At 41.4% G+C, this 26,206-nt stretch overlaps 2 protein-coding genes across 2 annotated transcripts in view; one reads left to right on the top strand and one right to left on the bottom strand.

The window, feature by feature from the left end:
- Window positions 1–9,873, bottom strand: part of LOC124553877 (superoxide dismutase [Cu-Zn]) — a 16,864-nt gene extending 6,991 nt beyond the window's left edge. The window contains exons 1-3 of the mRNA XM_047127880.1: window positions 9,676–9,873; window positions 9,502–9,598; window positions 1,823–2,010 (exon numbers count right to left, since the gene is read on the bottom strand). Coding sequence (XP_046983836.1) covers window positions 1,823–2,010; window positions 9,502–9,598; window positions 9,676–9,744 — 354 coding nt within the window. The 5' untranslated portion in view covers window positions 9,745–9,873. The remainder of the gene's footprint in view (window positions 1–1,822; window positions 2,011–9,501; window positions 9,599–9,675) is intronic.
- A 674-nt stretch (window positions 9,874–10,547) lies between these two features.
- Window positions 10,548–26,206, top strand: part of LOC124553636 (coiled-coil domain-containing protein 50) — a 181,849-nt gene continuing 166,190 nt past the window's right edge. The window contains exon 1 of the mRNA XM_047127507.1: window positions 10,548–10,821. Within this exon, the coding sequence (XP_046983463.1) occupies window positions 10,734–10,821 (88 nt within the window). The 5' untranslated portion in view covers window positions 10,548–10,733. The remainder of the gene's footprint in view (window positions 10,822–26,206) is intronic.

Consider the following 26,206-nt stretch of genomic DNA (forward strand, 5'->3'; position numbering starts at 1 on the left):
ACACATAAAATGACCACTATTTGAACCGGAGCTGCTTCTACAGGATGACCATAATAGGGGTCTGGTCTTCCAAAGACTTTTTACAGACCTCACATTTCTTAATTTGTCTACCATGTACTTTGATACCGATGGAACGTGGTTCAAAATTTTTTTCTTTGAAAATGTCTCTGGAATAATAGTTAAAACCAGCACCTTTCTCACTGTAGGATGCACAATATTCAACAACTGAATAGATATCTGTGAAAAATTCCTGAAGAGGTGCAACTGTATTTTGGTTAATTTTCTTCTGAAGATGGAATTTCTACTTTGAAGAGTGTGATCAATTTTGTTGTACTGTATTGATCCATAGCTTTATTAATTTCTCTGCACTTTTTGGTGCATAGAGCTTGTGACTCAGCTTCACTGATTATGGTTTTTTAACAGGACTAACACCTACCTCTGTAGTTGACCGAATCAGGGTATTTAATTCTTCCTCTACTGATGCAAAATCTGCATCATCTGCACCTTGTTCAGATACTATCACCATTCTTCTGTCAAAACATTTAGAACACAAAAAGTCGTCACTGGAAACATCTTCATCTTCACTTTGAAGCGGGCTCTTTACCTGAACAAAGTCTGTTTTTGTTTGTCTTCTATATATCACTCTTATATGGATATGCAAATAGCCAGCACATTTCACTGTCCTGTGGCCACAGTCAGAAGACATTTCTGACAGTCCTTTTCACAAAACACACTGCAACTGTCTAATTCCTCATGAAAACCCAGAACTCATTGGATGGTCTCAGATTTCTTAGAAGCCTCTTCAGTAATCAAATTATTATTGAAGCTGAGCAAATACAATACAGAAACCTGCAATGAACAACCATGACAAAGAAACTGACAAACTACAATAAAGTTGAAGAATGCTCGAATCCCTAGCAACTAGACCACCCCCCCCCCCCCTCACAAACTGTCATATTAAAGGATGTGCACAACAGTAATCCTATATCCTCTAGATATTTCAGATATTCTGTGCACAATGGCAATTTTGTTTGTTGTTTCAAGTTGTAGGTGTCAAAGCTGCATTTAGTTTCACTGGAGTCTTACATGATTTATACGGGGGGAGGGGTGGGGGGAAGGAGAGAACCTAATCTCTCCAAAAGAAGAAAACACACACACACACACACACACACACACACACACACACACACACACACACACACAACTGTACCCCATATTTTGAAATCTTGTATGTATCAAAATAAGAAGAAATGTCCAGTAAACAAGGGCTCTAGAAACCATACCTGAAAGAGCTATGAACACTTTCATATTCACTACTGTTAAACATCTCTTCTTCCGCAACCTTTTTTACTTTATCTGCCATTTTCAGTGTGGAATAACACACTTCCATTGTACCAGTAAGTGCAAAAATAAAAACATATTTCATACACTCACCATGAGCTGGTTCCATTAGAACTCTTATGTGCTGCATTCAGACATAAGTGACATTCAGACATAAGTGAATCCAGTTTACACTGGCATGTTTACTGCATGCTGTATCCATGGACAATAAAGAAATGCATCCTTATTTGTTTACTGTATTCTGCAGGGCATCCATAATAGCAAAGAGTTTGCAGCAGAAGAGTGTTTCATACTAGCAAAGAAGAAAATTTGCTCCTCTCAAGGTATGCATTTAGCTCACGTTTACTGGATATTTTTGTCTTCCCAAAATATAACACACTTTAACATCATCATAACACAGAACTTTACACTACTACTTTTCTCTTGGCACTATTTATGATTTTGAAAAGTTTTAGGACCAACAATCTCAATTTAATCTTACCACTAGAGTGCGGCCAATGACGTTGTGATCCCCAGTCAGTGAGATGATCTTGTCAGTGATGTTGACTTTGGCAACTCCGTCTCCACCTGCCTCTACGTTGCCCAGATCACCAACATGGCGGTCAGCGTCCTCGGGACCAGCATGGTCCTTGCTGTGGGGGTTGAAATGTGCACCAGCACTCATGCATCCTGAAATCATTTGCAATGGAAGCTAATGCCAGTGTTCAGATGTTGGGCAAAAATCTGAAGTCGCATGTATGAGGAAATGAAAATGATGCTGGTTTACTGAAAAGTATCTAACAAAAAATAAATCTGAGAGAAGGTGGGAAGGAGAGGGGGAGAATTTCTACAATTTAAGCTTTTTGATGCTTGCTTCGCCGTTATTCCAACATTCGAGCTCAGAACTCCATGTGCATTATGTGGCGCTTCAAAAGTAACTTACACTATTGTTTCACGCTACGGCTGTTCCACAACAAAAAAGGTGCATTCTCTCCACAGATTACAAGTCCTGGATGTCCTGAAGACAACAGTTCTGTTGCAGTATGAATAACAGATGCATCACAGTGTGCAACTGAAGTGGCAAGGCAACTGGAGATTTACACCATAGTATAAGCATGCGGGACAGTAAAATTCTTGTGGGCTAAATGTCTAAATTGCCAAAAATTTGATTAAGCCCACACAGGCAAGGGTGATGTTGATCAGAAAGTCCAGATTTTGCACCAAGCAGTTTCCGCCTTTAAGGTAAGCTGAAAATTTTCCATTTCTGCACAACTTCAATTTCTCTTACTAAAGGCACTTTATAAGTAAAATAAACTGCAAACAGCAACAGGTTTGAAGGCCAAACAGCAACTTACATGGGGTATAAAGGACCAAGCTACAGGGTCTTAAGTCCCTTTTTCCTCCCGCAAACAAGTCTCAAGGTAAAACAACTCCCAAAATTAGTTCATGATAGTAGTAGGGCGTAAAAGTAATAGGGGAAAAAACAATGAAAGAGAAAATGATGGAAGCAAACAAAGAGCAGAAAACAAACCACAAGGAAAAGTAGAGGAAGGTATCAAAAACATTGAGGAGATGGCCTGGGCTGGCTGATCACAAGAATAAAAAAGGATGAACCACCCACTCCGCACCACACTAAAATATCCAGCCTAAAAGACAAGGTAAGATGAACACACACAGCAAAAATAGGAACATCAAGGCAAACAAAATGCAAAGAAATAGTGACAAAGAAATAACATGAAGGGAGGGTGGAGGCATTTAAAAGAAGGCTAGATGCCCACCCTTATATTGCATGATAAAACTACCATCACAAATAAAACAAAACAATCGGCCATTGAGACATTGTCGGCCAGCATCGCGGGTAGAATGCTGAGAAGGTTAAAAGCCCACCCCAGAGTGGCTATAATTGGACAGTCCAACAATACGTTGACGTCTGTCATAGGGGAACCACAGCGACACCAAGGTGGATCCTCACGACGGAGGTGGTGGCCATGTGTTAGCCACATATTGCTGATACGGGGCCGGCAAAAGACAAAGGAGCCCCTGCAAGTGACTCGCATGGACGACCACCACACACTCTGCATCTTCTTGGTACCGTGGAGTTTATTTGGTGTACTGAGGGTGCACTACCAGATAGCAAAAACTTTGCAGCAGAAGACTGATCACAAATCAGCCTCCAGCAGGCCAATCTCCAGAATTGGTCTACTTGTTGCCTGTCTGGCCAGGCAGTCAGCAAGTTCATTGCCTTTTATCCCGGCATGTCCTAGGGTCCTAATGAAGGTCACTGAATGAGCACTGTTACCAAGGGTATAAACAAAATCCTTGATAGTCATTACCAAAGGATGTCGAGGGAAGCAGTGGTAGAGAGATTTTAAGCTGCGTAAGGAGTCGCTACAGATGAAGTAGCAGATATGGGCAAGAGTGTGATAGATGGCTACCAATTCAGCAGTGAAGACACTGCAGCTATCTGGCAAGGAGCACTGCTCAGCATGTCAAATGTGAACCTCAGCAAAACCATCAAGACCGTCTACATTTGATCCATCGGTGCAGACTATTTCTGAGCCCTAGAACTAGCCAACAAGAGAAAAATTGCCAGTAGAGTTCCTCAGGTGGAACCAAGCCTTTTCGGCCTTGCAATCGGTCCAGCCGAAGCCGTGGCCAGGGTATGGACCATGGAGGTGTACATAAATTGATTCGCAGGAAAGGTGCTAAAGGGGAAGCGCCAAGTTCAGTAAAGAAGCAACTTTACACAGATGTCAAAGGGATTCCCAGTTCTAGGCTGCTGTTGTGGGAGATGGAGTGCCATGTTAGGGAAAATAAGATGGTAATTTGGATGGCAACAAACTATGAATGTGGTCAGTATAATTTGCAAGCAATAGTTTCTGCTGGAGCCATAATGGAGGCACGCCAGATTCCAGGAGGAGGCTGTTCACTGGGCTCATTTGGAAACTTCCTGTCACGAGCCAAACCCCAAATTGGTGGACAAGGTCCACCAGACGCAGTGCGATGCTGAACCATAGACCAGCCTCCCATAGTCAATACATGACTATGAGGACATTGTATAGCTCCAGCAGTGTAGGATAATCAGCATCCCAGTCCGTGTGGCTCAAGCATCGAATAATAAAGATGCCACCAGCACTTGTCCTTAAGCTGATGAAGATGGGGAATCCAAGTTACGCGGACATCTAAGACGATGTCCCAAAAAGACAAGTCTCCACTACATCAAGGAGCTGGTCATCAAGGTAAAGTTCTTGATGGGGTGAACAGTACGAAGACAGAAGTGCACAATGCAAGTCTTGACAGCCAAAAACAAAGCCGCGAGTGAGAGCCCACGACTGCCTTCCATATAGCTCCCTACAGCTAGCTTTCAGCCACACCAATAGGAGGAACAAAACGAAATACAAAAATCTTCAGCATACAGGAGGGGAAATACTGAGGACCCTACTGCTAATGTGAGACCACTGACGGCAATTAAAGGGTGGGACGCTCAGGACAGAACGCTGTGGGACCCCATTCTCTTGTATATGGAATGCACTATGGGAAGCACAGACATGAACTCAAAGTGCAGAGGAAAAAAGTTCTGTATAAAAATTGGGAGCAGGCCCTGGAGACACTACTCGTGCAAAGTAGTGAGGATATGGTGTCGCCAAGTGACTGGGAAAAGGCCGATCGAATGGCCGACTCCAGATGGGCCATGATGTCGATGGTGGAGTGCCCTTTGCAAAAACTGCCCTGGGACTGAGCCAGAAAAGCTCAATACCCTGGGAGCCAACCCAACTGCCAGCTCACCATACATTTCAGCAGCTTGCACAGAACGTTTGTGAGGATGATGTTTGACGAGACGAAAGGTGGGACGGTAACTCTGAGATGCAGATGTGGGAGCATAGTGCTTGGCGAGACACTCTACAATTACACCTGGATCAGCAGATACAGTTCCATGTGTAGTAATTCCAGATACACCTAGAGGCATCTGTTAGCCATAAAGTCGTCTGAGCTTGGTCCAAACCTGGGAAGGAGAGGTTTGTGTGCTAATGGTGGAGACGTGGCACTCCCAACACTCCTGCTTCTGTCATCTGATGAGTAGGCCGACCTGGGCACAGACCCATTTGAAGGCAATGCAGTTCTCCAGGGATGAGTGGCACTTATGACATTGAAGGGCCCACCTACTGTGTGCAATGGCCACAGTGATTTCCGGAGACCATCAAGAACTGACTTCTATCGGGGGCAACCTGATGAACACGGGATTGCCGATTCAACTACAGCAACAATGGTAGTAGTGATGCTGAGGCTCACCTCATTGATGTTACCAAGCAACAGAGAATCAACAGTGGTAAAGAGGTGAAAGCATCTGTCAGCCTTGGAAAGAGGCTATCTGGGAGAGTGTCCAGTGTCGAGATTAAGGATGCTGGGGTAAGGACAGGGAGAGTGGAAAGTGGTCATTACCACACAAGTCATTGCAAGCTCTCTAGGGATAGATGGCAGAAGGCCAAGACAGCAAACAGAGATCAATGGCGGAGTATGTGCCATGTGTCACACTGAAATGTGTAGAGGCACCTGTATTTAGGATGCAAAGATTGAGTTAATACACCAGGCGATGCATCACCTTCTGAAGGGAGGTAGATGTTACAGATGCTAATTTCCCATGTTGTTCTCACCCTGACAGCCACAGCTTCTAAAGGTGTTTGAAGAGGCACAGGTTTGCTACAGACAGAGGTAAGGGCATAGATACAAACTCCAACTGATTGCTTGTCAAATGCAGTCCGGTTTTTGTAGTACCCCCAATAGCCACAAAGGGTCCACTTTGCCAGAAACCAGGTTTCCTGAAGGACAATGAAAAAAGAAGGTGTAACACTTAAAAAGTAGACATAACTCAGCCCAGTGGGAGAAAAAACCGCCACAGTTCCACTAGAGAATGACACTTTCTGTTCTCAGGGGATGCCAGAATTTTCACCTCATCCTCGGACAAACAGCCATGGCGGAGTGGTGGCTCTGGAGTGACTGGAGGCTCCCATGTCTTAGCGGACTACTACTTTGTTGGTTTGTGCCCTCTCGACACTCCTTAGGGGCTTGCTGGGAGGGCTTCTCAGAAGTAGCTTCATTAATAGTGGAAGATCACGAAGCCCTTCGACCAGTGGCCAGTGGCTTTCTGCCACTGGCTGGGGTCCACTTGACCACAAGGGGTGGGGGCATGGAAGGTAGTCCCAATGGACCCCTTCCACTTCAGAGGAGGAGCCAGCGGGGACTGTCCAGGGCCTTTTATCCATAACTTTCCACTCCTTTTGGAGTTCTGGGCAGTCAGGTGAGCAGGAGGATGTACTCTCCACAGTTGACATGTGGGAGGAGGCAGCAAACATCCGCAGTCTCTAGATGGGGCACTGGATCTGCACCAGAAGGACATGTACCTGAATTTCAAGCACTTAAAGCACCGCGAAGGAGAGAGACAAGGTTTGACGTCACAGTGGTACACCGCCACATTGACCTTTTTAGGTAACAAATCATCCTCAAACACCAAGATGAAGGCACTGGTAAAAAGCCTACTGCCGTCTTTAGGCCTCCTATAGACACACCTGAAGAAGTGAATGCCCTGTCGTTTCAAATTGGCACATAGCACGAAGCTCGTCGTCCAACTGCAACAGGAGGTCGTACTGAAAAGTAATTCCCTGGACCATGTTGGACAGCACTGTCACTTGCCCAAAATTATCCTTCAAATGCCCAGCAAAAGATGACTCAACTTCATTGCAGGTCATCCGCCCTGATGCCACCCACTCTGATAAGGAACTCTCCCCACAGGTGGCACCCAGTCGGAGCAAAGGCCACCTGGCATGATGCTCGTTGCCAGGAGTCCTGATGCCCAAAGAACATGAGCATCTACTCCTTGGCATAAGTGGAGAGTTCTGAGCTCTGGCATCAAGAGTGCATCCCTGTGTTGTAAAGGGGGTTGTCACCAAATGGGTACGTAACAGCTCCACCACAACGAGCTAGCTACCATGCTGGATGATGGGTGCCGAGAAATCCCATATTTTCTTAGGGCAAAGGAGGGTAGTGGACTATGGAAGTAGACCATGTACCCGTAAGGTATCCTTGCCCAGATAACTGGATTGGAGATGCAGATCCAGGACAACATAAGGTGCAGAAGGTCTAATCACACACACTAGATCTATGGCACACCACGTAAGGCATCCATCCTCAAATGACCCACACTTCGGATAATTTTGAAAGAGATGTAGCCTAGGTAAAACCCTGAAAGGGGGACCATAACAGTGTCAAGAAGTGGGAGACACCTTTTAGTTGCCTCTTATGACAGACAGGAATACCTAGGGGTTATTCTAACCCCAGACCCACAACTTTGAACGAGAACACTACATGTGAACATCTTGTTTTAGCAAGTCAGCTGCTTTAAGTAGAAACTAAAAGGCATTAGAGCAGTCCCTATTACCTGCCTCCAAGGCTTTATTTTACAACCACATCATCCACCTAGGATGGGGTAGAATGTGCTATTATTGAAAAAAGAACTTTGCTAAGTAGAAGTTATGATTGTTTAGAATCTTGTTCAATTACCTTACTCACATAAAGCAACCACATCACATACAGAAAGAAACATGAAATTCACTAACAACACAGACTTAGGGATCCTGACGGGCCAAGATGACAACTGACCATGACAATATAGTTTCACAATGGTGGCCCTGAAAATGATTACTGCACTACCAGTGTTCACCCTCACCAATTGGGCTGTTTAACTCCAACATCTTGAGTGATGTTTAAGAACATCCGTTAATTCCTCAATATGAACTTATGTTAACTTTCAGCTCAGTGCTATGACAAAAGCAACAAATTATTAAGTTACTGTAATAAGCATTGTATTGTGTTACTATTACTGTAGATAATGTACTCCTGATACAGTATTAACTAGTAACAATTATACTTAGTGTTTTGTCATGGTCCTGAACAATACACACATTATTTCATCTTATTCAAGTTGGGGCCTATACAACAGCAACAGTTGAAATAATTCAACCATCTGTCCTCTTACGAGAAGTGTTAAATTGAATTCAATTAGTAAATAAACCTTTAAAGGCATCCTGACTGCTCTTTGAGCAAACGGTACCTGTACTTTGTTATTTGTATTATTGACAGCGATTTTTTGTTTTGTTTTTGATTGGTTCCTACCGAATGAAAATTCTGCAGTTTTCTGACTACAACAGCTATTTCTACGAACCTGCATTTATTAGAAGCAAACATGGCTGAGGCAACACTTTTTACCACATATCTGAACGACATTCAATTTCGAAACGATCAATACTGGAGTGCGATAATTTTATTCCACGATACAAATTATGAGGCAATTTACAAAGCTTTAACAGTTTCACGCACTTCCTATGTAACTAGGATTTCCATAGAAAACTTAAAGCCAGAACATGCAACTTTTATTTCTCAGAGACTGGTTACGCGAGTAGCATTACCACTTGAATTCTTGATTTAATTTCGTAATAAGATTTATGAGCCTAGTTACACAGCAGCTCGTCAACTCTAATAACCGCTTATGATCAGTATGATTCAAAACCTATTTGCACGAGCCAAGACCGAAGAAAAAATTTCTTTACACGACGGCGGTCACTATTTGTTTGTCTGGTACCTGTCTCGTGTGAAGTAATTACATGTTTCGTATTTATATTATTTATCAAATATTCAACCTGTAAACAGAAAATTTTTTGGGCCGAAACTGCTTTGCCATAGTCTTCACAAATAGCTTTTACTATCTCCTGACAAAACACAGTCACGCTGAGACAAGAGAAACTTGCTTCGGTATAGAAAATTTAATGAGCCAAATATGTTGACCAGCGTATAATGCTTAAGTTTGTGCCATCGGTTGTGCTAGCGCTTTCTGCTACCTTACACCTGATGGAAAGTATTACATAATGCAAGTTGATTAAAAGATGCTAGTCATTGTAGGAACAGTGACTTAGCAGCATTGACAACTGATACATCTTATAGCTATCCAGATATTTCCGCAACTGTTTTGCTTTCCTCTTTTACTACAAAGGCCTTATGACGTTACCTCAAATAGATTTACGCCAACGCCCCACGAAACTCCTATTAGTCTTAAAACGAACGCTCCGTACGTTAAATAGAAGTTTCCTTGAGCATCTACAGCATTTATTGCTCATAGTGCCCCGAACTTACCGTTTGTGTTATCGCCAAATTCGTGCACATGGAAGCCGTGCAAACCTTTTGTTAAGCCCGTTATTTCACCTGTTACCTTGACGGGAGAATTTGCACCCTGAAAAGAAAACAGAAATGATCCATGTTCTTGTCTACTTCCTACAGATTTCTTTACTAAAAACTAAGGATACAAACCTCCTGCTCAAAGTGAACAGTTCCTTTCACCTGTTCACCGTTCAACACGCAAACTGCTTTGATAGTCATGGCTGCAATAAAAGTTATCACTAACTACGTAGACTACAACCCACTCACAGCTCAGCTTCTTCCTAACTAACAAACCGGCAATGAGTCCGCGGAATGTACTAGAATTGACCTTCAGAATTATCAATTTCTTTCCCTCCTATGAAAGATATACAGCAGTGAATCAACGAAGTGCCTTGCTCTCGCACTTGATCGATAGTTATAATTTTCGGTATGTCAGAACTTTGGGAGATTTTTGTTAAATTTTACCACTCCATATTATTTACTCGTTTCGTCGAAAATGTTAATCCATCAATCACAAATGTTTGTAAGAAACGAAAATGGAAAACTCAATACGTTCATTTAGCTACGTGGTTTAATACACTTACAAAAGGTATCTTCGACTCTACATCTAAAGTAGAAATGGTACGGTGGAAGTACCTATATAAAAACTGTCCCGTTGATAGAAATATGCAATATCCTCGCAGTATCATTGCTAATTAAATCAGTGACTGGAGATGTCACTGGAAATGTGTTTGAAAGTTTTTGGTGCACAATATTTTAACTCACTTTTTGTGCTTTGATTATATCTCTGCCGTTCCTTGTAGTCAGGAGTACGTTTTAATGCTTTATAAGACATTTTGATACGTCAAAATGTTTATCATTTAGTTCTTACCCACAGTATTGTTAATTTTGGATCAATTTCCATTTCTTGCACCGCGTAATAGAATTAAAACTCCATTGATTTATTATTACTGTACTGTAAAATCTTTGGTTCAAGTGATTAATCTGGAAACATCTTTGGTGACGCTCGGAAAAAAGATCTATGCATCATAGCTTATAGCTTTGTTCTCATTGGAAGTATTATGGTAGCAGAGGTTAGAATGTTGTCTGTAGTATCAGCGCTTCGAAATGTAAAAATGTTTCTGTAGGATGATCTGTGTATGTGATTGACTGTATTAGCAACTTTCCACACTGTATAGGATATTTTTACGATTGGACACAGTATCACGATGCAGTGTCAGGTGCGCGGCATGGCGGATGTGGCCGAAGGGGCGCAGCAAGTTGACACGTTGCCGAAGCCAGGCCGTGTGAATGAAGGTATGGGTGTTGTAAGCTAATTGGGATAATATAGGTTTCTAACAGTTGTCGTGTATAAATAAGGCCTGTTAGTACCATAGATTTCCATGGTTGTATGTGTGTACTACTTGTTTTCAGAACCTCTTACCACTGCAGACTTTACCAATCTAAGATATGTTGGCTATGTTTCATGACCTACATTTGAGAGTAATGGTAAAATCGGCAATTTACTTAGCATCGGAATCGACCAACATCGTATTAAACTTCCAATCGTGCCGTTGACAATACTACGTATGTTTTGCCCATCGATACTTTATTTGGTTTGTGTGTTATTCATTTGAAGACTGTCAAACAGTAGTGGTTAGCGTATTACCGTTCATGTATTCTCATTGAGCATGAAGTTACTAAAGTTTGTGTAGCTGGAAGTAGTTCAGGTAGACACATTGCTGCCGGTTAATGACACTTTCGAAATTCCTAACTACCCGTGAAATATACTTACGCAGAATAACTCGGCACCTGATGGTATTAAATAGCTTATCTATTTTATCTCCGGGGGGGTGTAAAACCACTGTATTTTGGGAACTGACTAATCATCATTAAACTTCTAACATTCTGCGTCATGCTCCATTTTGTAGTTTTAACTGTCCTGTGGGTAAATTTTTTCCCAATTCTAGAAGCTGTCAACATTTTACAAACTACCTACGGACAGGTGGCTGTATGCACGTGAAAGCTTTCCGGAATCTACAGTAGCAAAATCAGTTTTAATTGATGCAGCTCTCCCAGATATGCTAGTTTCTACAGGCCAGTTCTAGTGATGCATCGACCCCATGATTATTTTTATGCTAGTTAAGTGGATATTGCTCAAAGCGCATTAGTTACAATGGTTTTAAACGCACGCTTTGTCTTGTTATATAGGCGTGGTTTGCATTGACAGAAAGGATATCTTTTCACTTGTTCACTTCTTAGTGTTGTAGCTCCCTTCAGTGGCTGATAAGTGTTTTTTGGCTTTAAAAAAAAAATCACGAGATAGAATAAACAATCCACTTTATTAAGCAATCAGTAAAAAAAAAAAAAAAAAAAAAAAAAAACGAAACTGAAACATAACAGCAAAAGCGAAAATGGTAAACTGCTCTCTGGCGACTTGTGACGTCATTGTCCAAAGCCGACGGGTTGTATCCCCTGCTGCACTAGACCCAAAATTTCGTAGCAGTTGGTTTTCTTTTTACAAGTGATGTCGTAGATATTAAGTGGGGTTCGGATATAATGAATTTTTAGATCTTGCTGGGAATAAAGTGATACGCATGTCCATAGGAGTTTTCTTTCGTTGATTTGAAATGAGGCTTTTAGCTACTGGTACGTAGTCCTGGGTACGCAAGTAAAAAATCAGCGAATTTTAAATTGATTCCCGTTCTAAACAGATTTTTTTATCTTTAAATGACACCACTCGTAATATTCCTCCAGTGCTTTCTGAATGTTTGAGGTTTCTCAAGAGTAATAAAGGTTAATTCCGTTTTGTACTTAAAACTTACGGAAACTGATAAGTTCCTTCCTCGACTTCGGTTGTTGAAATCCAACCGAATATGAAATGGGATTCACATTCGTATTAAGTGTACATTACGGCTACTGTGAATTCACTCGCACGCAATGATCGTGTATAGCATTCAGAGTGAAAGAGTATTTACAGTTAAACGATCATATTTATTCCTCTTCACAAGATCTAACATTAAATTCGCGTTGAAACGCCGAATGTGAAGGTAAAACTTTTGCTATAGGCCTATGGCTGCGCCGTGTTAGATTTAAAAAAAGTTCAGGTACTGTGACCTTCCGGGGTCACTTCTGAAATGCCTCAGAACGTTATTAGAACGCCTTTTTTTTTTCGTCGGATACCGCTACGACGTATTGGCGCATACTGTCCCAAATTGATAACTGGGCCTACGTACGTTGAAGCTTCTCCGCCGCCCACTTGCTTGTGGTTGTTTACCATCCATGATTTGACCTTCAGGTCTATATAATAGATAAAACTTGTTAAATTCGATATTTCGTACCCAGGGATTTGTCGAACAAGCGCGCAGACGTACCAACGAAGTTTGTCAAACTTAACCTGACATTTGAATCGGCTGTCGCAAAGTATTTTGACACTGTCGGGACCGGCTGCAAATGATTCACTTCATACATTTACTTCTAGCACTGTGTATGAAGAAACAATGCGATGGGCCAGGGAAGAATTAAGAGAAATATGCCCGAAAAAACTAATAAATGTTCATCGGACAACGCCGTCCGTGACAGAATCGGAGAGCTCTGATAATTTATTGCGCTTTGCGCAGAATAGATTTCTCCTTAACGTCATCTTGCGAAAAAATGGATGGAAATGACGCACTTTGGTATTTGCCAGCGCTCTTTTGCTTTATACGTATATAACAGTTAGAAAATATCTCGCTAAACATGCGCCGCGAACCATCAAACGACGTGCAGCGTCTTGTCAAATCACCCGTCAGTCAACATTTCTCTCAAAACGCGTCGAAGCTGCACACTGCCTAATTTACCAAACTAGTTAAGTTTGATAAATCGTTTAGAGATCTTGTTTCCTTTCTTTTAAAACGTCAAATTTGCGCAGTGTAGTATTCGGGAAAGTTGACAGATTTTTTGTGAATGTCAGCTGGCGGTATTGTAAGTCATAGATTTAAACTGACGGGGTAGTTGACTCGCATGAGCAGATATATCATGACCTTGTTGCCACAAATTTAAAAGCAGGGAAATTGGAAGGTTAGTACCAATAGACTACCTATATTTTTCTTGACTGCCTTGTTGTAAATCATGTAATTTCCTTAGCATGGTGGAACTGAACTTGCCGCTATTACCCTTATACGTAAATGGCTGGGCAGTTTACAGTGTCAGCGAAATCCATCTGCAACAAACAGACGACGCTCTGATACAGCTTGCGGAAGCTGTTGGAACGAATTCTGGAACATGTACCATTGCAGTATAACGTTCCACGCAGTCATTGGGCATTGTGCTTCTACTGAACCCTGAAACGAAGTTAAAAGTACTGGACCGCTCATCGTAAGTATCGGAAATGCTTGTCTTTGGAGCGAGCAACGGTTTAACGAAATATCACATACCTATTGCCCGGGTGCTCTGCAAGAAATAATGCAAGCATATCCAACAGGTGTAGTATGTCGTTTATTACCCATAAAAGGCAGAGCATAATAATTTATTAAAAACTCCGTCTATTAATTTCCTGTAACTTTATAATTTACCATACGTTTTTGAAACCAGAAACCTCATTTTGGGCTGTAACAGGGCGTATAGAAACCTGTTGGAACAACTTTGCTCAGTGAAACTTTCTGGCAGATTAAAACTGTGTGCCCGACCGAGACTCGAACTCGGGACCTTTGCCTTTCGCGGGCACACAGTTTTAATCTGCCAGAAAGTTTCATATCAGCGCACACTCCGCTGCAGAGTGAAAATCTCATTTTGGAAGCTTTGCTCAGTGGCCGAACGTGCTGTGTTCTCACACAACCGCTTCGCTTTTGAGAACGTAATGTCAGTCTGTAACCTGACATGGTGGAAGTATAAAACACACAGAACTTTAATTTTGTAGTACACTGAATATAAATGGCGGGCATTTCTACCTGGAAGCCATCTTCATGATGCCTGCTCTGCCCCGCGATGTGCAGGTAAATGAATCAGTGTGGGGTAGCGTACGTAATCCACATTCCTACATCCCCCAAACTGGAAATACAATTTTACTAAGGCGGTGTTCGGCGACAGTTATCCTCAAAGGGTATACACTAAACATTATGCAAGTAAGGAATGCATGTGAATAGACACGCCGTGTTGTATGGAAGAGTTAGAATTCCGGTGGTAAAATTCCGGGAAGTGAAGATACTAGCAGCTTCCTTCGCTCTCTGATACGACTTCGCATATCTGACTTGTGTGTGCTGTTGCGCAGAAATCCCATAAGCCATACTGTTCAGAAATTTAAAAACCGCACACTGGATATAGGAATTAGGTCGTTAATGCCACGCCTTTTCCCACTCGGAATGCTGCGATTTCAGGGTCTTGCTTCAAAAAATATTTAGATAGCATTGATCTCGTCAAATTCAGACATTGTTCATTCATAATATAAACATTTAAAAGTTAATTTGGTAAAGTTTCCGTCATAGTTCCATATACTTTTTATTGGTAACTATACAGAAAGCTTGCGTTAATTTTCCAATCTATACGTGCTGCTCTGGCTAAAGTATTCGGGGAAACATTCAAATAATTTGTTAATAAATATAACAAATGTTGCTTTATTATAATCCCAGTGGTTTAGTCAGAAATCGATAAGCACATTTAGCTAATCTACATGTACATATTCAGCAAGCTACCGGATGGCCTGTTCCACTCGCAAATAGGGTTATATGCTTCCGTACGAGCCATAATTTATCTCGTTTTTTGTGGTACTCATCCGACATATACTTCAGCAGCAGTAGAATCATTCTGCAGTCAGCTTCAAATGCCCGTTCCCTAAAATTTCTCGATAGTGTTCCTTGAGAAGACCATCGCCTTCTCTCCAGGATTAAACATTTGAGTTCCCAAACCATATCTCTCGTGTTCGAGAATGGGTCGCGTAGTGTTCTATATGCGGTCGCCTTGACTCTACTGAGATTCTCCTAAGTAACTTAAGTCGACCGTTTGGCTTCCCTACCACAATCCTTACATGCTCCTTCCATTAAACATCTAAGGTTAGAAAATGAACGCGAATGTTCAAACCTAATCACCGTTAAAAACGATTATATGGATCCGTGATGTAAACCTTAACAAATAACACAAGTTTCTTTTGCAGGAGAAATTAGTACAGCTGGGAGTAAGAATCAGCGACACAGAACGCCGAATAAATTATCAGAATTGAAGCAGATTGTTTAAGTGAGGTCACGATCGTGACCTAAAGTTCCATGGATTCAGGGTGATTGAGGAACAAGTGAAAAAATTTATAGCTTAAAGTATCTTGGAAGCTTAGTGAAACAAAGACGTTACGAGGAAGTCAGAGCCAGGGCACAAGTTTCCTGTGAAGTGTTAGCTTCATACTGAATTGATCAACGGAATATTGTATGTCAACTGTCTATCGTGGCCTGTGCTTCAGAAACCTGATAGTTTTGTTTCGTAATTAGAGGGGCAGGCCAATGGTTTTCAGGGCGTTACTTTAAGGTGCTGCTCAATCTGTTCGGTGGGCGTCCGTGATCTTTTCGGTTGTTCAGTCAAGTGCTGTACTTATTTTATCGTAGCTACGGTGAAAACGTTGAACTGGACACGCAGATATTAACACGCCGTGCATGAAGGTTGCTCAGGAGAAATAGCCAATAATTCAGATATGACATGAGCGAGCATTAGAAGAAAAGTGTAATATGCATACCTTAAGAACTGAGAACTTCAGCTTCATTGCTGGGAAACATCCCTTCTACTGGCGAATTGGTAATTAGCTATTAAGGTATTCATGTTAGAACTCATTTGACCTTTTCGCTTCCATTATCGTTACTGTCATCCGTGAATACTCTTAATGAGTAATTGACAAGATTTTAAGTTATTAAATTCGGTCAGTAATTAAAGTGAACTGAAAATAGTTCTTTTGCGCCTACGCTGCGACTGGTACATGGTTCAGGGCAATGTGATCGCAATGCTGTTGCCGGTAACATTGCTGAATAGTGGCTGCAATATTAGACAATATTGATTGGAGACTCCGGGTGTCCTGTGCACCACGACCAGATAATGGATATACTTGGAAGGAGAAACAGCGTTGGTCGTATTTTTTTATTTTATTATCCGCAAAACCGATTTTCGGTCACTTAGTGACCATCCTCAGTGCTGAAATATACAATTTAAATTGGTAGACACCTGGTGTCAACAAGCTTAAAGCGATCACATAATAAAACAAAAAATACGACCAACGCTGTTTCTCTACAAGTATATATTCGACAATATTGTGGTATGGCCAGACAGTATATGATGTGGCGGACTGTTGATATAGCTGCCGTGTGTGTGTGTGTGTGTATGTGTGTGTGTGTGTCAATTATCTGAATCAATTTTTAAAATTCTGTGACGGTCTTTCTCGTCCCAAAGTCTCGCCGCTGTTCATCTTTAGAAGGTCTTCAACATGCACAGTAAGCTTCTCATACCTCATTAGTGCGTACTTCTTTCGTCCTTCTGCTCTGTTCAATAAAGTATTTCCTATTAAATTAAACAAGTTCATTGTATACGCATTTGACGTATTATCCATTCGCCCTAGTATTTACGAGCACGGGTTTTTAGTGCAAGTGTATACTATAGGCACGATCTAAAAACGCGGTACCAGGTGTAGTGTACGGGGAACAGAAATTAGATTTTCATAATTTGTTAAAGAATTTAAAAATTTAAAGTGCTGTCGTAATCATCTCATGAGGTATAATCTTGTTAACGTTTAACTCGGTAAGAAAATTTAAATTAGAAGGCGTAAAGAGGAACGTAACTTTATTAATGCAGTTTTCTCCCCCTCCTCCCCCTTCCTGCGCGCGCGCGCGCGCGCGCGCACACACACACACACACACACACACACACACACACACACGGAATAAGCTTCACTTAAATTTTTACTGTTCGTACAGTGAAACGTCGGGATGACAATTTATTACTTCTTTATTACTAACTCCATTCACAACACATTTTTGCAGGCAGTATCCATAGACCACTGAATCTTCCTGCCAAATTATAGCACTGTACGACGAATAGTCCAGGACCTCATAAACAGAGGCACGTGAAAAACTAGCATTTTGCTTCACATGGAGTACAAAAATTCCTACACCAGATTTCATTAGGGAAGCAGTTGACTTTAAACACATTTAAAGCATACAATGAAACCTTTCCTAAACTTTCTCCCGCATACATGCTTAACAATATTTAACGCATTAACTCATTTGTAATCACGTTTGAAGATGTTCTATACATGGGAGTTAAGGAGCTACATTCGTTACAGGGTGTAGGGTATACTGGTTTAAGAGAATGCTGAGATGGCTCCTTTGAAAACACATGACTTATTTTCCATCTCCAACCTTGTAATAAGACTACGTCAATTGAACGTTACTGTATTCCCCCATCCACTGTTGTTCCAACGACATCGAAATTGACAATCAATATTAAATATAAAATTCTAACGTAACCTTGCAGCCTTTCTTTGACAAACAGTATTTCTCCAGTATGCTCACAATTTGCTTCTACGTGTAACGGAGCCTGAAAGATTCTTCCACTTCCTATGCCCTCACATTTTTAACTGACGTGTATTTGGCTAACTGTAGTTCTTTTGTACCAGCATATACAGCATTCCGAAATCTTTTGTCGTGGCTACTATCTTAAGGGGACCACACCCTGCCTATCTAACCCATGTTAATTTAGGCAAGTATTAGACCCATTTCTGAACAAAACTATTTGATGCAGGACCTTAAAAATTTTACTGTATGTTACATGATGCCAATAGTTAACTGTACTAAAACTACTTTATCCATTTTATAGTTTTTAATAAACTTTTAAATTTATCAACAAAAAATATTAAGTTTTCTGCAGAAAATGTTTTGAACTTCCTAATGGGGGAGTATTAATGAATGTAGTACCAGACGTGGCTTTTTGTTATGCAGAGTCTCTGAAAATTTCATTCATCCATGATGGTTTCTGATATAATGGGGCGTATGTACTATAAATTTTAGTCTGTGGGAAATTGACTTTAAAGAAAAAAACTTTTGAAATTTGTTACTTTCAGTTAATTAAAACTGTCCTGCTGCATATGATGGCCTTTCTTTGGCCTCTAGCAGGTCTTCCAGCTTTTTCACCTTCCTGGATGTTTATCGCTTTCTTGGCCATAGTAGATGCAGACCTGTCTGCATCAGCTATCTTTATTCTACCGTATTTTTGCAGCCCAGTGATCATATTTTCACCAGGATTAATTCCCAGCTTTTTCAGTACCCAACACTACCATAATTGAATGTAATATCATTAACTCCTATTTTCATTGTATGTGTGCCCACAAACATTTTGAGGAAGGCGATTCCAAATGATGTTGAAACATTCATTTGGGTTCTGTGTTTGCCCATGCAGACATTTCCTTAGATCAGGATGAGCCAAGTCTCTGAAAATAGATTTAATTGCTGTAATAACACCAGCAGGAAGAGAATGCTGGTGAGAATAAGATTCTCCAGTTGCCTGAGCCCTATTGTATTTGCACCACGAATTTTCTCCTGGTGGACACAATCCATGACATGGCTTATCAGTAGAAGACTTATGGAAGAACATAGCCCAAACATCTCTTCATTGCTTCCAGATTTTATTTCTCTGAATTGCCTGCCCATAGTATACCTGCAAGTTTTCTATAACAAGTACTCGCAATCACACCTGAACAAAACTAACCGCGTGTTTGAAAGCGTGTTTACAAACAGCAGAAACAAAAGAATAACGACAGTTGCAGTCCAAGGATAGTAAACACACTCGGAAGTTAAAAAAATCCCTAACGTGCAATGTAGGGGATATAAAGATCTAAAATATATGCAGAAAAATGGGTGACAGAAAAGTGGACGTGGCACACAAACACACGTGGTAGGAAAATGCTCTTTAAATGCTCGAAAAATTTTTTCAGCAAAATCCTTTTCAGAGTACTTAAATAAAACCTTAATCTATCGAAATATGATGAAAAATGAAAATGGTTTTTTTCGACCTGAACCACGGTGTGATCCCCTTAAATTGCGTCGCGCCGAACGCTGCTGTTTGGCGTCTGTAGCCGCGTGAATCTTACTCGAACCAACACCGTAAATCGGATTGAACCTAAACCTCACTCGTGTGAGGTGGTAAGTGTTTCTCGAAGCTTGCAGTGCCAGAGGTGAAAGACATGGGCCAGCCGACTGATGTGAATTGCGGGAGTGATTGTACAGCGTTCCGTGGGCAACGTAACGTGAGGCGAGGGATGTGATGACGGGCAACTAACGGAAAGCCGTATCCTGCCCCTTTCTAGAGCGCTGCTAAACAGAGCGCGACACACCCGGCCGTCGGTGACCTTCATTCCTGTGAACTGCGTGCAGCGCGGAGCCCTGCCCCATTAGACCGATCTGGAGTAGTTTTAAAGCTGAAGGCCCCCGTAGCAAGAAATCTCGGTTTTTCGTATACGGATATATCAAACAAGCGCGCAGGCGTACAATGTTTGTCAAACTGAAACCCACTTTTAATAAACGATTTACTGCAGCAAAATAGCCATTATAGTTATGCATTAGATTACAATCATCGAGAGTGAATTACAAGGATGTATTGAGTGTCTGCATAATTCTGATTACATTCAGTGCAGGTATTATAACAGATTATCATTTGAACCATTTATTGCATAGTCTCTAATTGATCTGGTCCTCTTGTTGCATATTTCTATATGGTATCTCTCTCAAGGCTGTCCACATAGTGCACACTTGCAAAGGTTTGACGGTTCGTGGTATGTTGTATTTGCACAAATTTCATGGTGGAATCCGTGTACTGCGAGTCTTGTAAGTACGTGTCTCATCTCAAAATTTGCTGCTGTCCAAGTGCGGTCGATCATGGCCCCGGATCCGTAGAATTCCGTTGGTACTTCCTCTCTTTTCTTGAGTAGTGATCTTAGTAGGTTCTCCGACGCTGATGTGTTGGGAAGTAAGAACCTTATCCTTAGATCCTCGATGAGGAAAGATTCTCGGGCGAGAAGGCAGTCTAATCTTGATCTTGGGGTTTTTGCTACCCCTCATGCTCTTTTGATATAGGTTGCTTTTACTCTTTCCGATGTTTCTAAGTTCTTTTCATTTAGGTGTATCCATGTGATTTCTATCCCATAAGCCAGTATCGGTATTATTTTTGATTTGAAGAGTGCCATAGCTGTGTCTAGATTTAGTGTTCTGATGGAACTTGTTTCGTTTATCGCTCTGTTGGCCTGTGTCGCTTTCTCTGTTGTGTGTTTAGTGAAGCACTTCGCGGACGGCTGGAGTGTTATCCTTAGATATTTGTAATCTTTTGTGATAGATATTTGCTTTCCTTGTAGTGCAATTCTTGTTTTTGGGATTTGCCCACCTGGTCTGAATACCATCATTTTCGTCTTGTCGGTGTTGATTACAAGCTTGTTTTGTGCACCATTTTTCCACGTCTTCCATAGTCTCCTGTAGTTTCTTTAAGTTTTTTAAGACTATCACAATGTCGTCTGCGTAGGCATATGCTTAGACATCTTAGTCATGAGATTTCCATAATGACCTTTGCTGTAAGAATGAACAGGAGCGGCCTTAGTGGGTCTCCTTGGAGTACTGTTTGTTTGCCTTATTGGTTCAGACAGGTCGAGGTTGTCAGAGATCCTTATCTCATTCCATTCATTTATGGAGTTTATAATCCTCGTCCAGACGCTCTCTTCTCAGGGTTTCGTCGAGCATCCTTTTTACTAATGATCGATCGAGGAGGTCGAAGGCCTTTGTGAAGTCTATGAATACAGCATATTTTTGTTTCTTATCGATGGTTTCCCGTATGTTTTTTAAAAGCAGTTCCACTGCTGTGTAGTGGATCATTTTTCCCTGAACCCGAATTGAGATTCTGGAAGGTGGTCTTCCAAAGTGTCTTATTCTTCCTGTGAACCCCACTTTTGAAGCGTAGTCAGGCTGTGCGTGTCGTATCGCGAAGTACAGGGTGTTCATAAAAGAATAGAGTTTATTTTACTAGAGAAATACCTTTTCTAAGGGCATTGTGCCATTAAAGGCTGTAAATATTCATTTGCGTTAAGGGCAGCACATGTTGCTACATCCCCTTTGCCCTTCTGGCAACTTCTTGAACTTCAAAAACCTAATTTGCTGATTTGTGAAAATATTTCGTGCTCACTGTTGGCTGACCTGTTTCGTGCGCCACATTCACTTGGTCCTTGTCCTTACAGAACCAAAAGGAATCATTTGTCTTATGGTCTTGAATTCCTAAAACAGTATTTGTAAAGGTACATTGAATTTAGGTGTTTATGATACAGTTCTTTCATTTAATGATGGCAATGTGGGGAGAGTTTGGCTGCTTCAAAAGCTAGGCATAAAACCTGGGGAAAATATGGTGATAACATGTTCCAAATTGGATGCTGTCCGTGTGGAGAAGTCAAATTATGAAGTGACTGATAGCTAGGAAGGCAAGAATACACCCAAGGAATGCTAAGAGCCAAGGAGGATGAAGAAAATACAGATGACCCAGGATATTGTGCAGGGATATTCTAAGGGCAGTAACAAAGCCAGATTCCTGGGATTTTATTTTTGTAATGATTAGGTACATTTATAATAGAACATGAAACTTACAGAAACTGGGCCGAACATCAATGATGTATTTTTAAAAGTTCTGTTTGGTAATGTAAAAATTATGAATAAAGCTTAAATATGTGGAAAAATTTTACAACTTGCAAAAAATTCTTTAAAAAAATACACAGCGACTCATCTACAAAAATAGATCAATGGACTCTTCCTCCACCAGCCATTAAAATTTTATAACATTATCATGAATCGATAAATGTACCAAAACTTGATAAATTTAACAACGTAAGTACATAAGGTGCAATCGTCCGACAGGGCATGTGACCAGGATGGTAAGATTCTTACGCAGTCAACATTCTCTGCACTCTTGCTCATCCAGTGATCATCGCTGTACGCATACGTCCGGTAGTTTCGAATTTACCATATCGCTGGCTGATGTTTTGCCACATAGATTCGGCGGATATTTTGCCGCATGGGAGGTCACAAACTTCAAACGAAACGCACGTCAAACTGAAGATTCACTCCTAGCAAACCGTAGAACATAACGCTTCACTTTTTTGTGTGATCTTGAACCAACACACAATGCTTACCGTTTGTACTAATCAAATTCATATCTGGTCCATTTTTTATGGACGCCCGGTATTTTGGCACTAGGTGAAATATGATCTGTAATGCAGAACAGGGAAATTTTTAAATCTTACTAAATTGGTCCAGGTGTCAGATATACTATAGATCAGTTAGGCGATCGACTGGCTATTGACAAACGCTTGTCAAGTCGACCGTCCATCAAAATTTCCGACAAACATGTCCGAGCAGCTCACTACCAAATAATGTGACAAACTAATGAAGTTTGGTATGCGGAATGGAATTTTCACTCTGCAGCGGAGTGTTCGCTGATATCAAACTTCCTGGCAGATTAAAACTGTGTGCCGGACCGAAACTCGAACTCGAGACCATGCCTTTCGCGGGCAAGTGCTCTTCCATCTGAGCTACCCAAGCACGACTCACGAACCGTCCTCACAGCTTTACTTCTGCCAGTACCTCGTCTCCTACTTTCCAAACTTTACAGAAGCTCTCCTACCAGGAAGTTTAAAGTTTGGTATCATTTTGGGTATTAAGCCGCGTCTTTATGAAACACTAAAACTAAAATGCCGGCTTTCCAGCGGTCCTGCACAGTCGCCACGGAGAGCCTCGCAAAGTCACTCCGGCATAGCCGGCAGGTGAGCCCAAGCGAACAGCACTTGACCGTGTTCGGTTAACATTCACGGTTGCTTGCAAGCGTTCAGCAGGTTGTCGCTCTTTCAGAGGAAGTTCGCCAGGTCTCCGCTTCGGCGCTGGCAGCACAGAACATTGAGTTTGTTTCGATCGCGAATACCTCTAGTAAACGTGACGACGGAGCGGTCAGAAGAGAACGTAATGTAGCTAGCGGAACGTACGTGTACAGAGATCCACAGCGCAAGTGCCGAAGGCAAAAAGTGCTCTGAAACAAATTTACGAAGCACTGGAAGGGTCCGACTGACCTGCTTCCATGAGGGACGAACGAAATGAAGTGAAAGCTTTTGTTTCTATTAAAAAGGAACACAGCAATAATTATCTAGTTCAAACGTACAGAATTTTTATTCTGTTCAGTGTGTTACTCAGCAAGTTAACAGATTTCGCGTCCTGCTCCGCAACACAGGAGTATTATCGCAGTATCAGCTTAATGAAAGGCAGGTCACGTAACGGATACTGTCTAGTAGGGAGTGTTCTCAGAAACTCTAAATTTCGCCTTTCACTGCGAAACTTTTTCCTGAGAATGCACTCACGCTAACCATTTAACACGGCGGGACGAGCCAGCCTTCGCCACTATACCGTGGCTGTCGTATCACCTAAACTGTCTTAAAATTATAAATTTTGTACGTACATTCAGTAGTATATATGGATAGCCTGCAAATTTCTTGCGAATAGTTTAGAAAGAAGTAACTGGAGACGGCGGTCTCCAAAATGTTAATTCTTTCCTTTCCAAATTTATTATCCCTCGAATGCCTCTAATAGTATCAAATTAAAAAAAAAATTGAAACTTCCTGGCAGATTAAAGTTGTATGCGACCGAGACTCTAACTCGGTACTTTCACTTTTCGCGGCAAGTGCTCTATCAACTGAGCTACCCAAGCACACTTAAATAACTGTAAATGTTACGTAATATAAATGCAAAGTTTCAAATGATTTTTGCCTTAAATCTCGGTTTAAAGTCTCAGCGTCTCCACCTCGTTGTACATACAGATGTCACCTCGCGTGTTAAAGGTTTAAATATAAGATTGTAAACTTTGGGTTGAGCTCATATTAGCATCAGATTTTAGTGCTACTTTACAAGCTTCATGCGAATCTGTTTCCCAATAGAAATAGTTGGTATTAATCCCTCTTTAATATCCTTTAATTTAGGAAACTCGTTAAATCTTGAATTTTGTCAGAAAAAATGTACCTCTGTCAAAACGAGGAGCCCATTTTTACAGCTTTTCATCTCCCTGGGGTTGAATCTACCGCGAGGTTTATCATTCTTCTTCTTACTTTCTGAAGAAAAATTAGTTTTGCTAGGTGAAATATTAAAGACGAGCCTGCAACGCAGTACAGCCAGAATTCTATTCAATCGTCTTGCACTGACGCTTCTGCTCGTAGGCTTTCACTGTCTTACGGTACTTGAATTTATCGTAAAACTTTGAACTTAGGTTTCCTCGGGAACACTTCAGAAACACGCCGTACTGGAGCTGTACTTGTTGCATCTAAATTCTACGGCGATGTTAAAGATCAGCAAAATAGGTGACAAGACTTACAAGGAAAGCTTACACAGAACTTAACTCCCTAATTGTTTTGCAGGTTAAAAAGTCAGAGTAATTTAAGCGATGAAATTCGAAGCGGCGATTATTTTATCATTTAGCAATTCTCGAAATCCTCTTACCCACTGCCATATGCGGGGTTTTATAGTTACGTACAGTTGTATAATTTTTAACAGCATTAGATACGAATACGACGCAGCATTTGTTACTATGCTAGAAAAACTGGAAGCTGTGTTAAATGTGAGGCCAAAGTGTGTTTGGACAAAGCACAGAATGGCTATAGTCTTTCCTTCATTATAAAAAATTTTCGAAGAAACTATGCTGTATGCAGCTACGCAGTTTGTTACGAATGCCAGCTTACTTCATGAAGTTTATGGACACACTAACACATTTACTTCGTTTGTTGCCCATAATCTGGGCGGTACTAAACTTCTGTCTTTACCAACATCTGTTGCCCTCGCACTGCCTGTTCAACATATCGTATTCGTGACGTAAGAATTTGAACAAAGGAAGTTGTCCAGACCACTTCATCCGTAACGTAACCCCACAAGCATGTAAAGATCGGTTGTCTGGTAAACGTGATGTAGGAATCTTCCCTAGCGACCCAGCTGCCCAGAACTTTCAACTTAGAACTTGCTAACATATAACCCCCTTGTGTGGCTGGGCGTCATTTTGTTGAAACGCTACCTGTGCCTGAAATTCCTGCATCTGAAGTGCAATGTTCGAACATCTCTCGGTAAAATTCTGCTGTAATCGTGAAAAATGGTCCAATAATATTTGTGCAGTCATACCTCACATTCACTCACGGACTGTTTCCTGCTGTGCCACGAACTGTTTATCTGCTGTGCCTCCATTTGGGAGTTCTCCAACCCTCCATGTGTTTACATTCCTGAGATGGGGTAACCCGCTTCATTGGATTCGATTCAACACGTCCGCGTCTATCATCTCTACAAAGCTTGCACTCTGCATGAAAATGCAGCCGTTTGTGTGGTCTCCGTCACCGAGCTGTGACGTGTGTTTCTCTGGAAACATGACGCGTAGGTTTCCGTGCACAGCGCCGAAATGGTGTACGCATGGTGTGTCACGTACTCCAGGTCTACCGTTTATTGCCTCGTCACCAGCACTGCCAATCACTGAATCATTAGGAGTGATTTAAAAAGGAATGATTATACGAAGTTGATCGTCGGTAAAGCAGATGATAGACTGAGATTCATTGGAAGAATCTTGTTGTTGTTGTTGTTGTTGTTGTTGTTGTCTCCAGTCCTGAGCCTGGTTTGATGCAGCTCTCCATCCAGATCTATCCTGTGCAAGCTGCTTCATC

Source organism: Schistocerca americana, chromosome 11, assembly GCF_021461395.2.
Source record: "Schistocerca americana isolate TAMUIC-IGC-003095 chromosome 11, iqSchAmer2.1, whole genome shotgun sequence".
Lineage (NCBI taxonomy): Eukaryota > Metazoa > Arthropoda > Insecta > Orthoptera > Acrididae > Schistocerca > Schistocerca americana.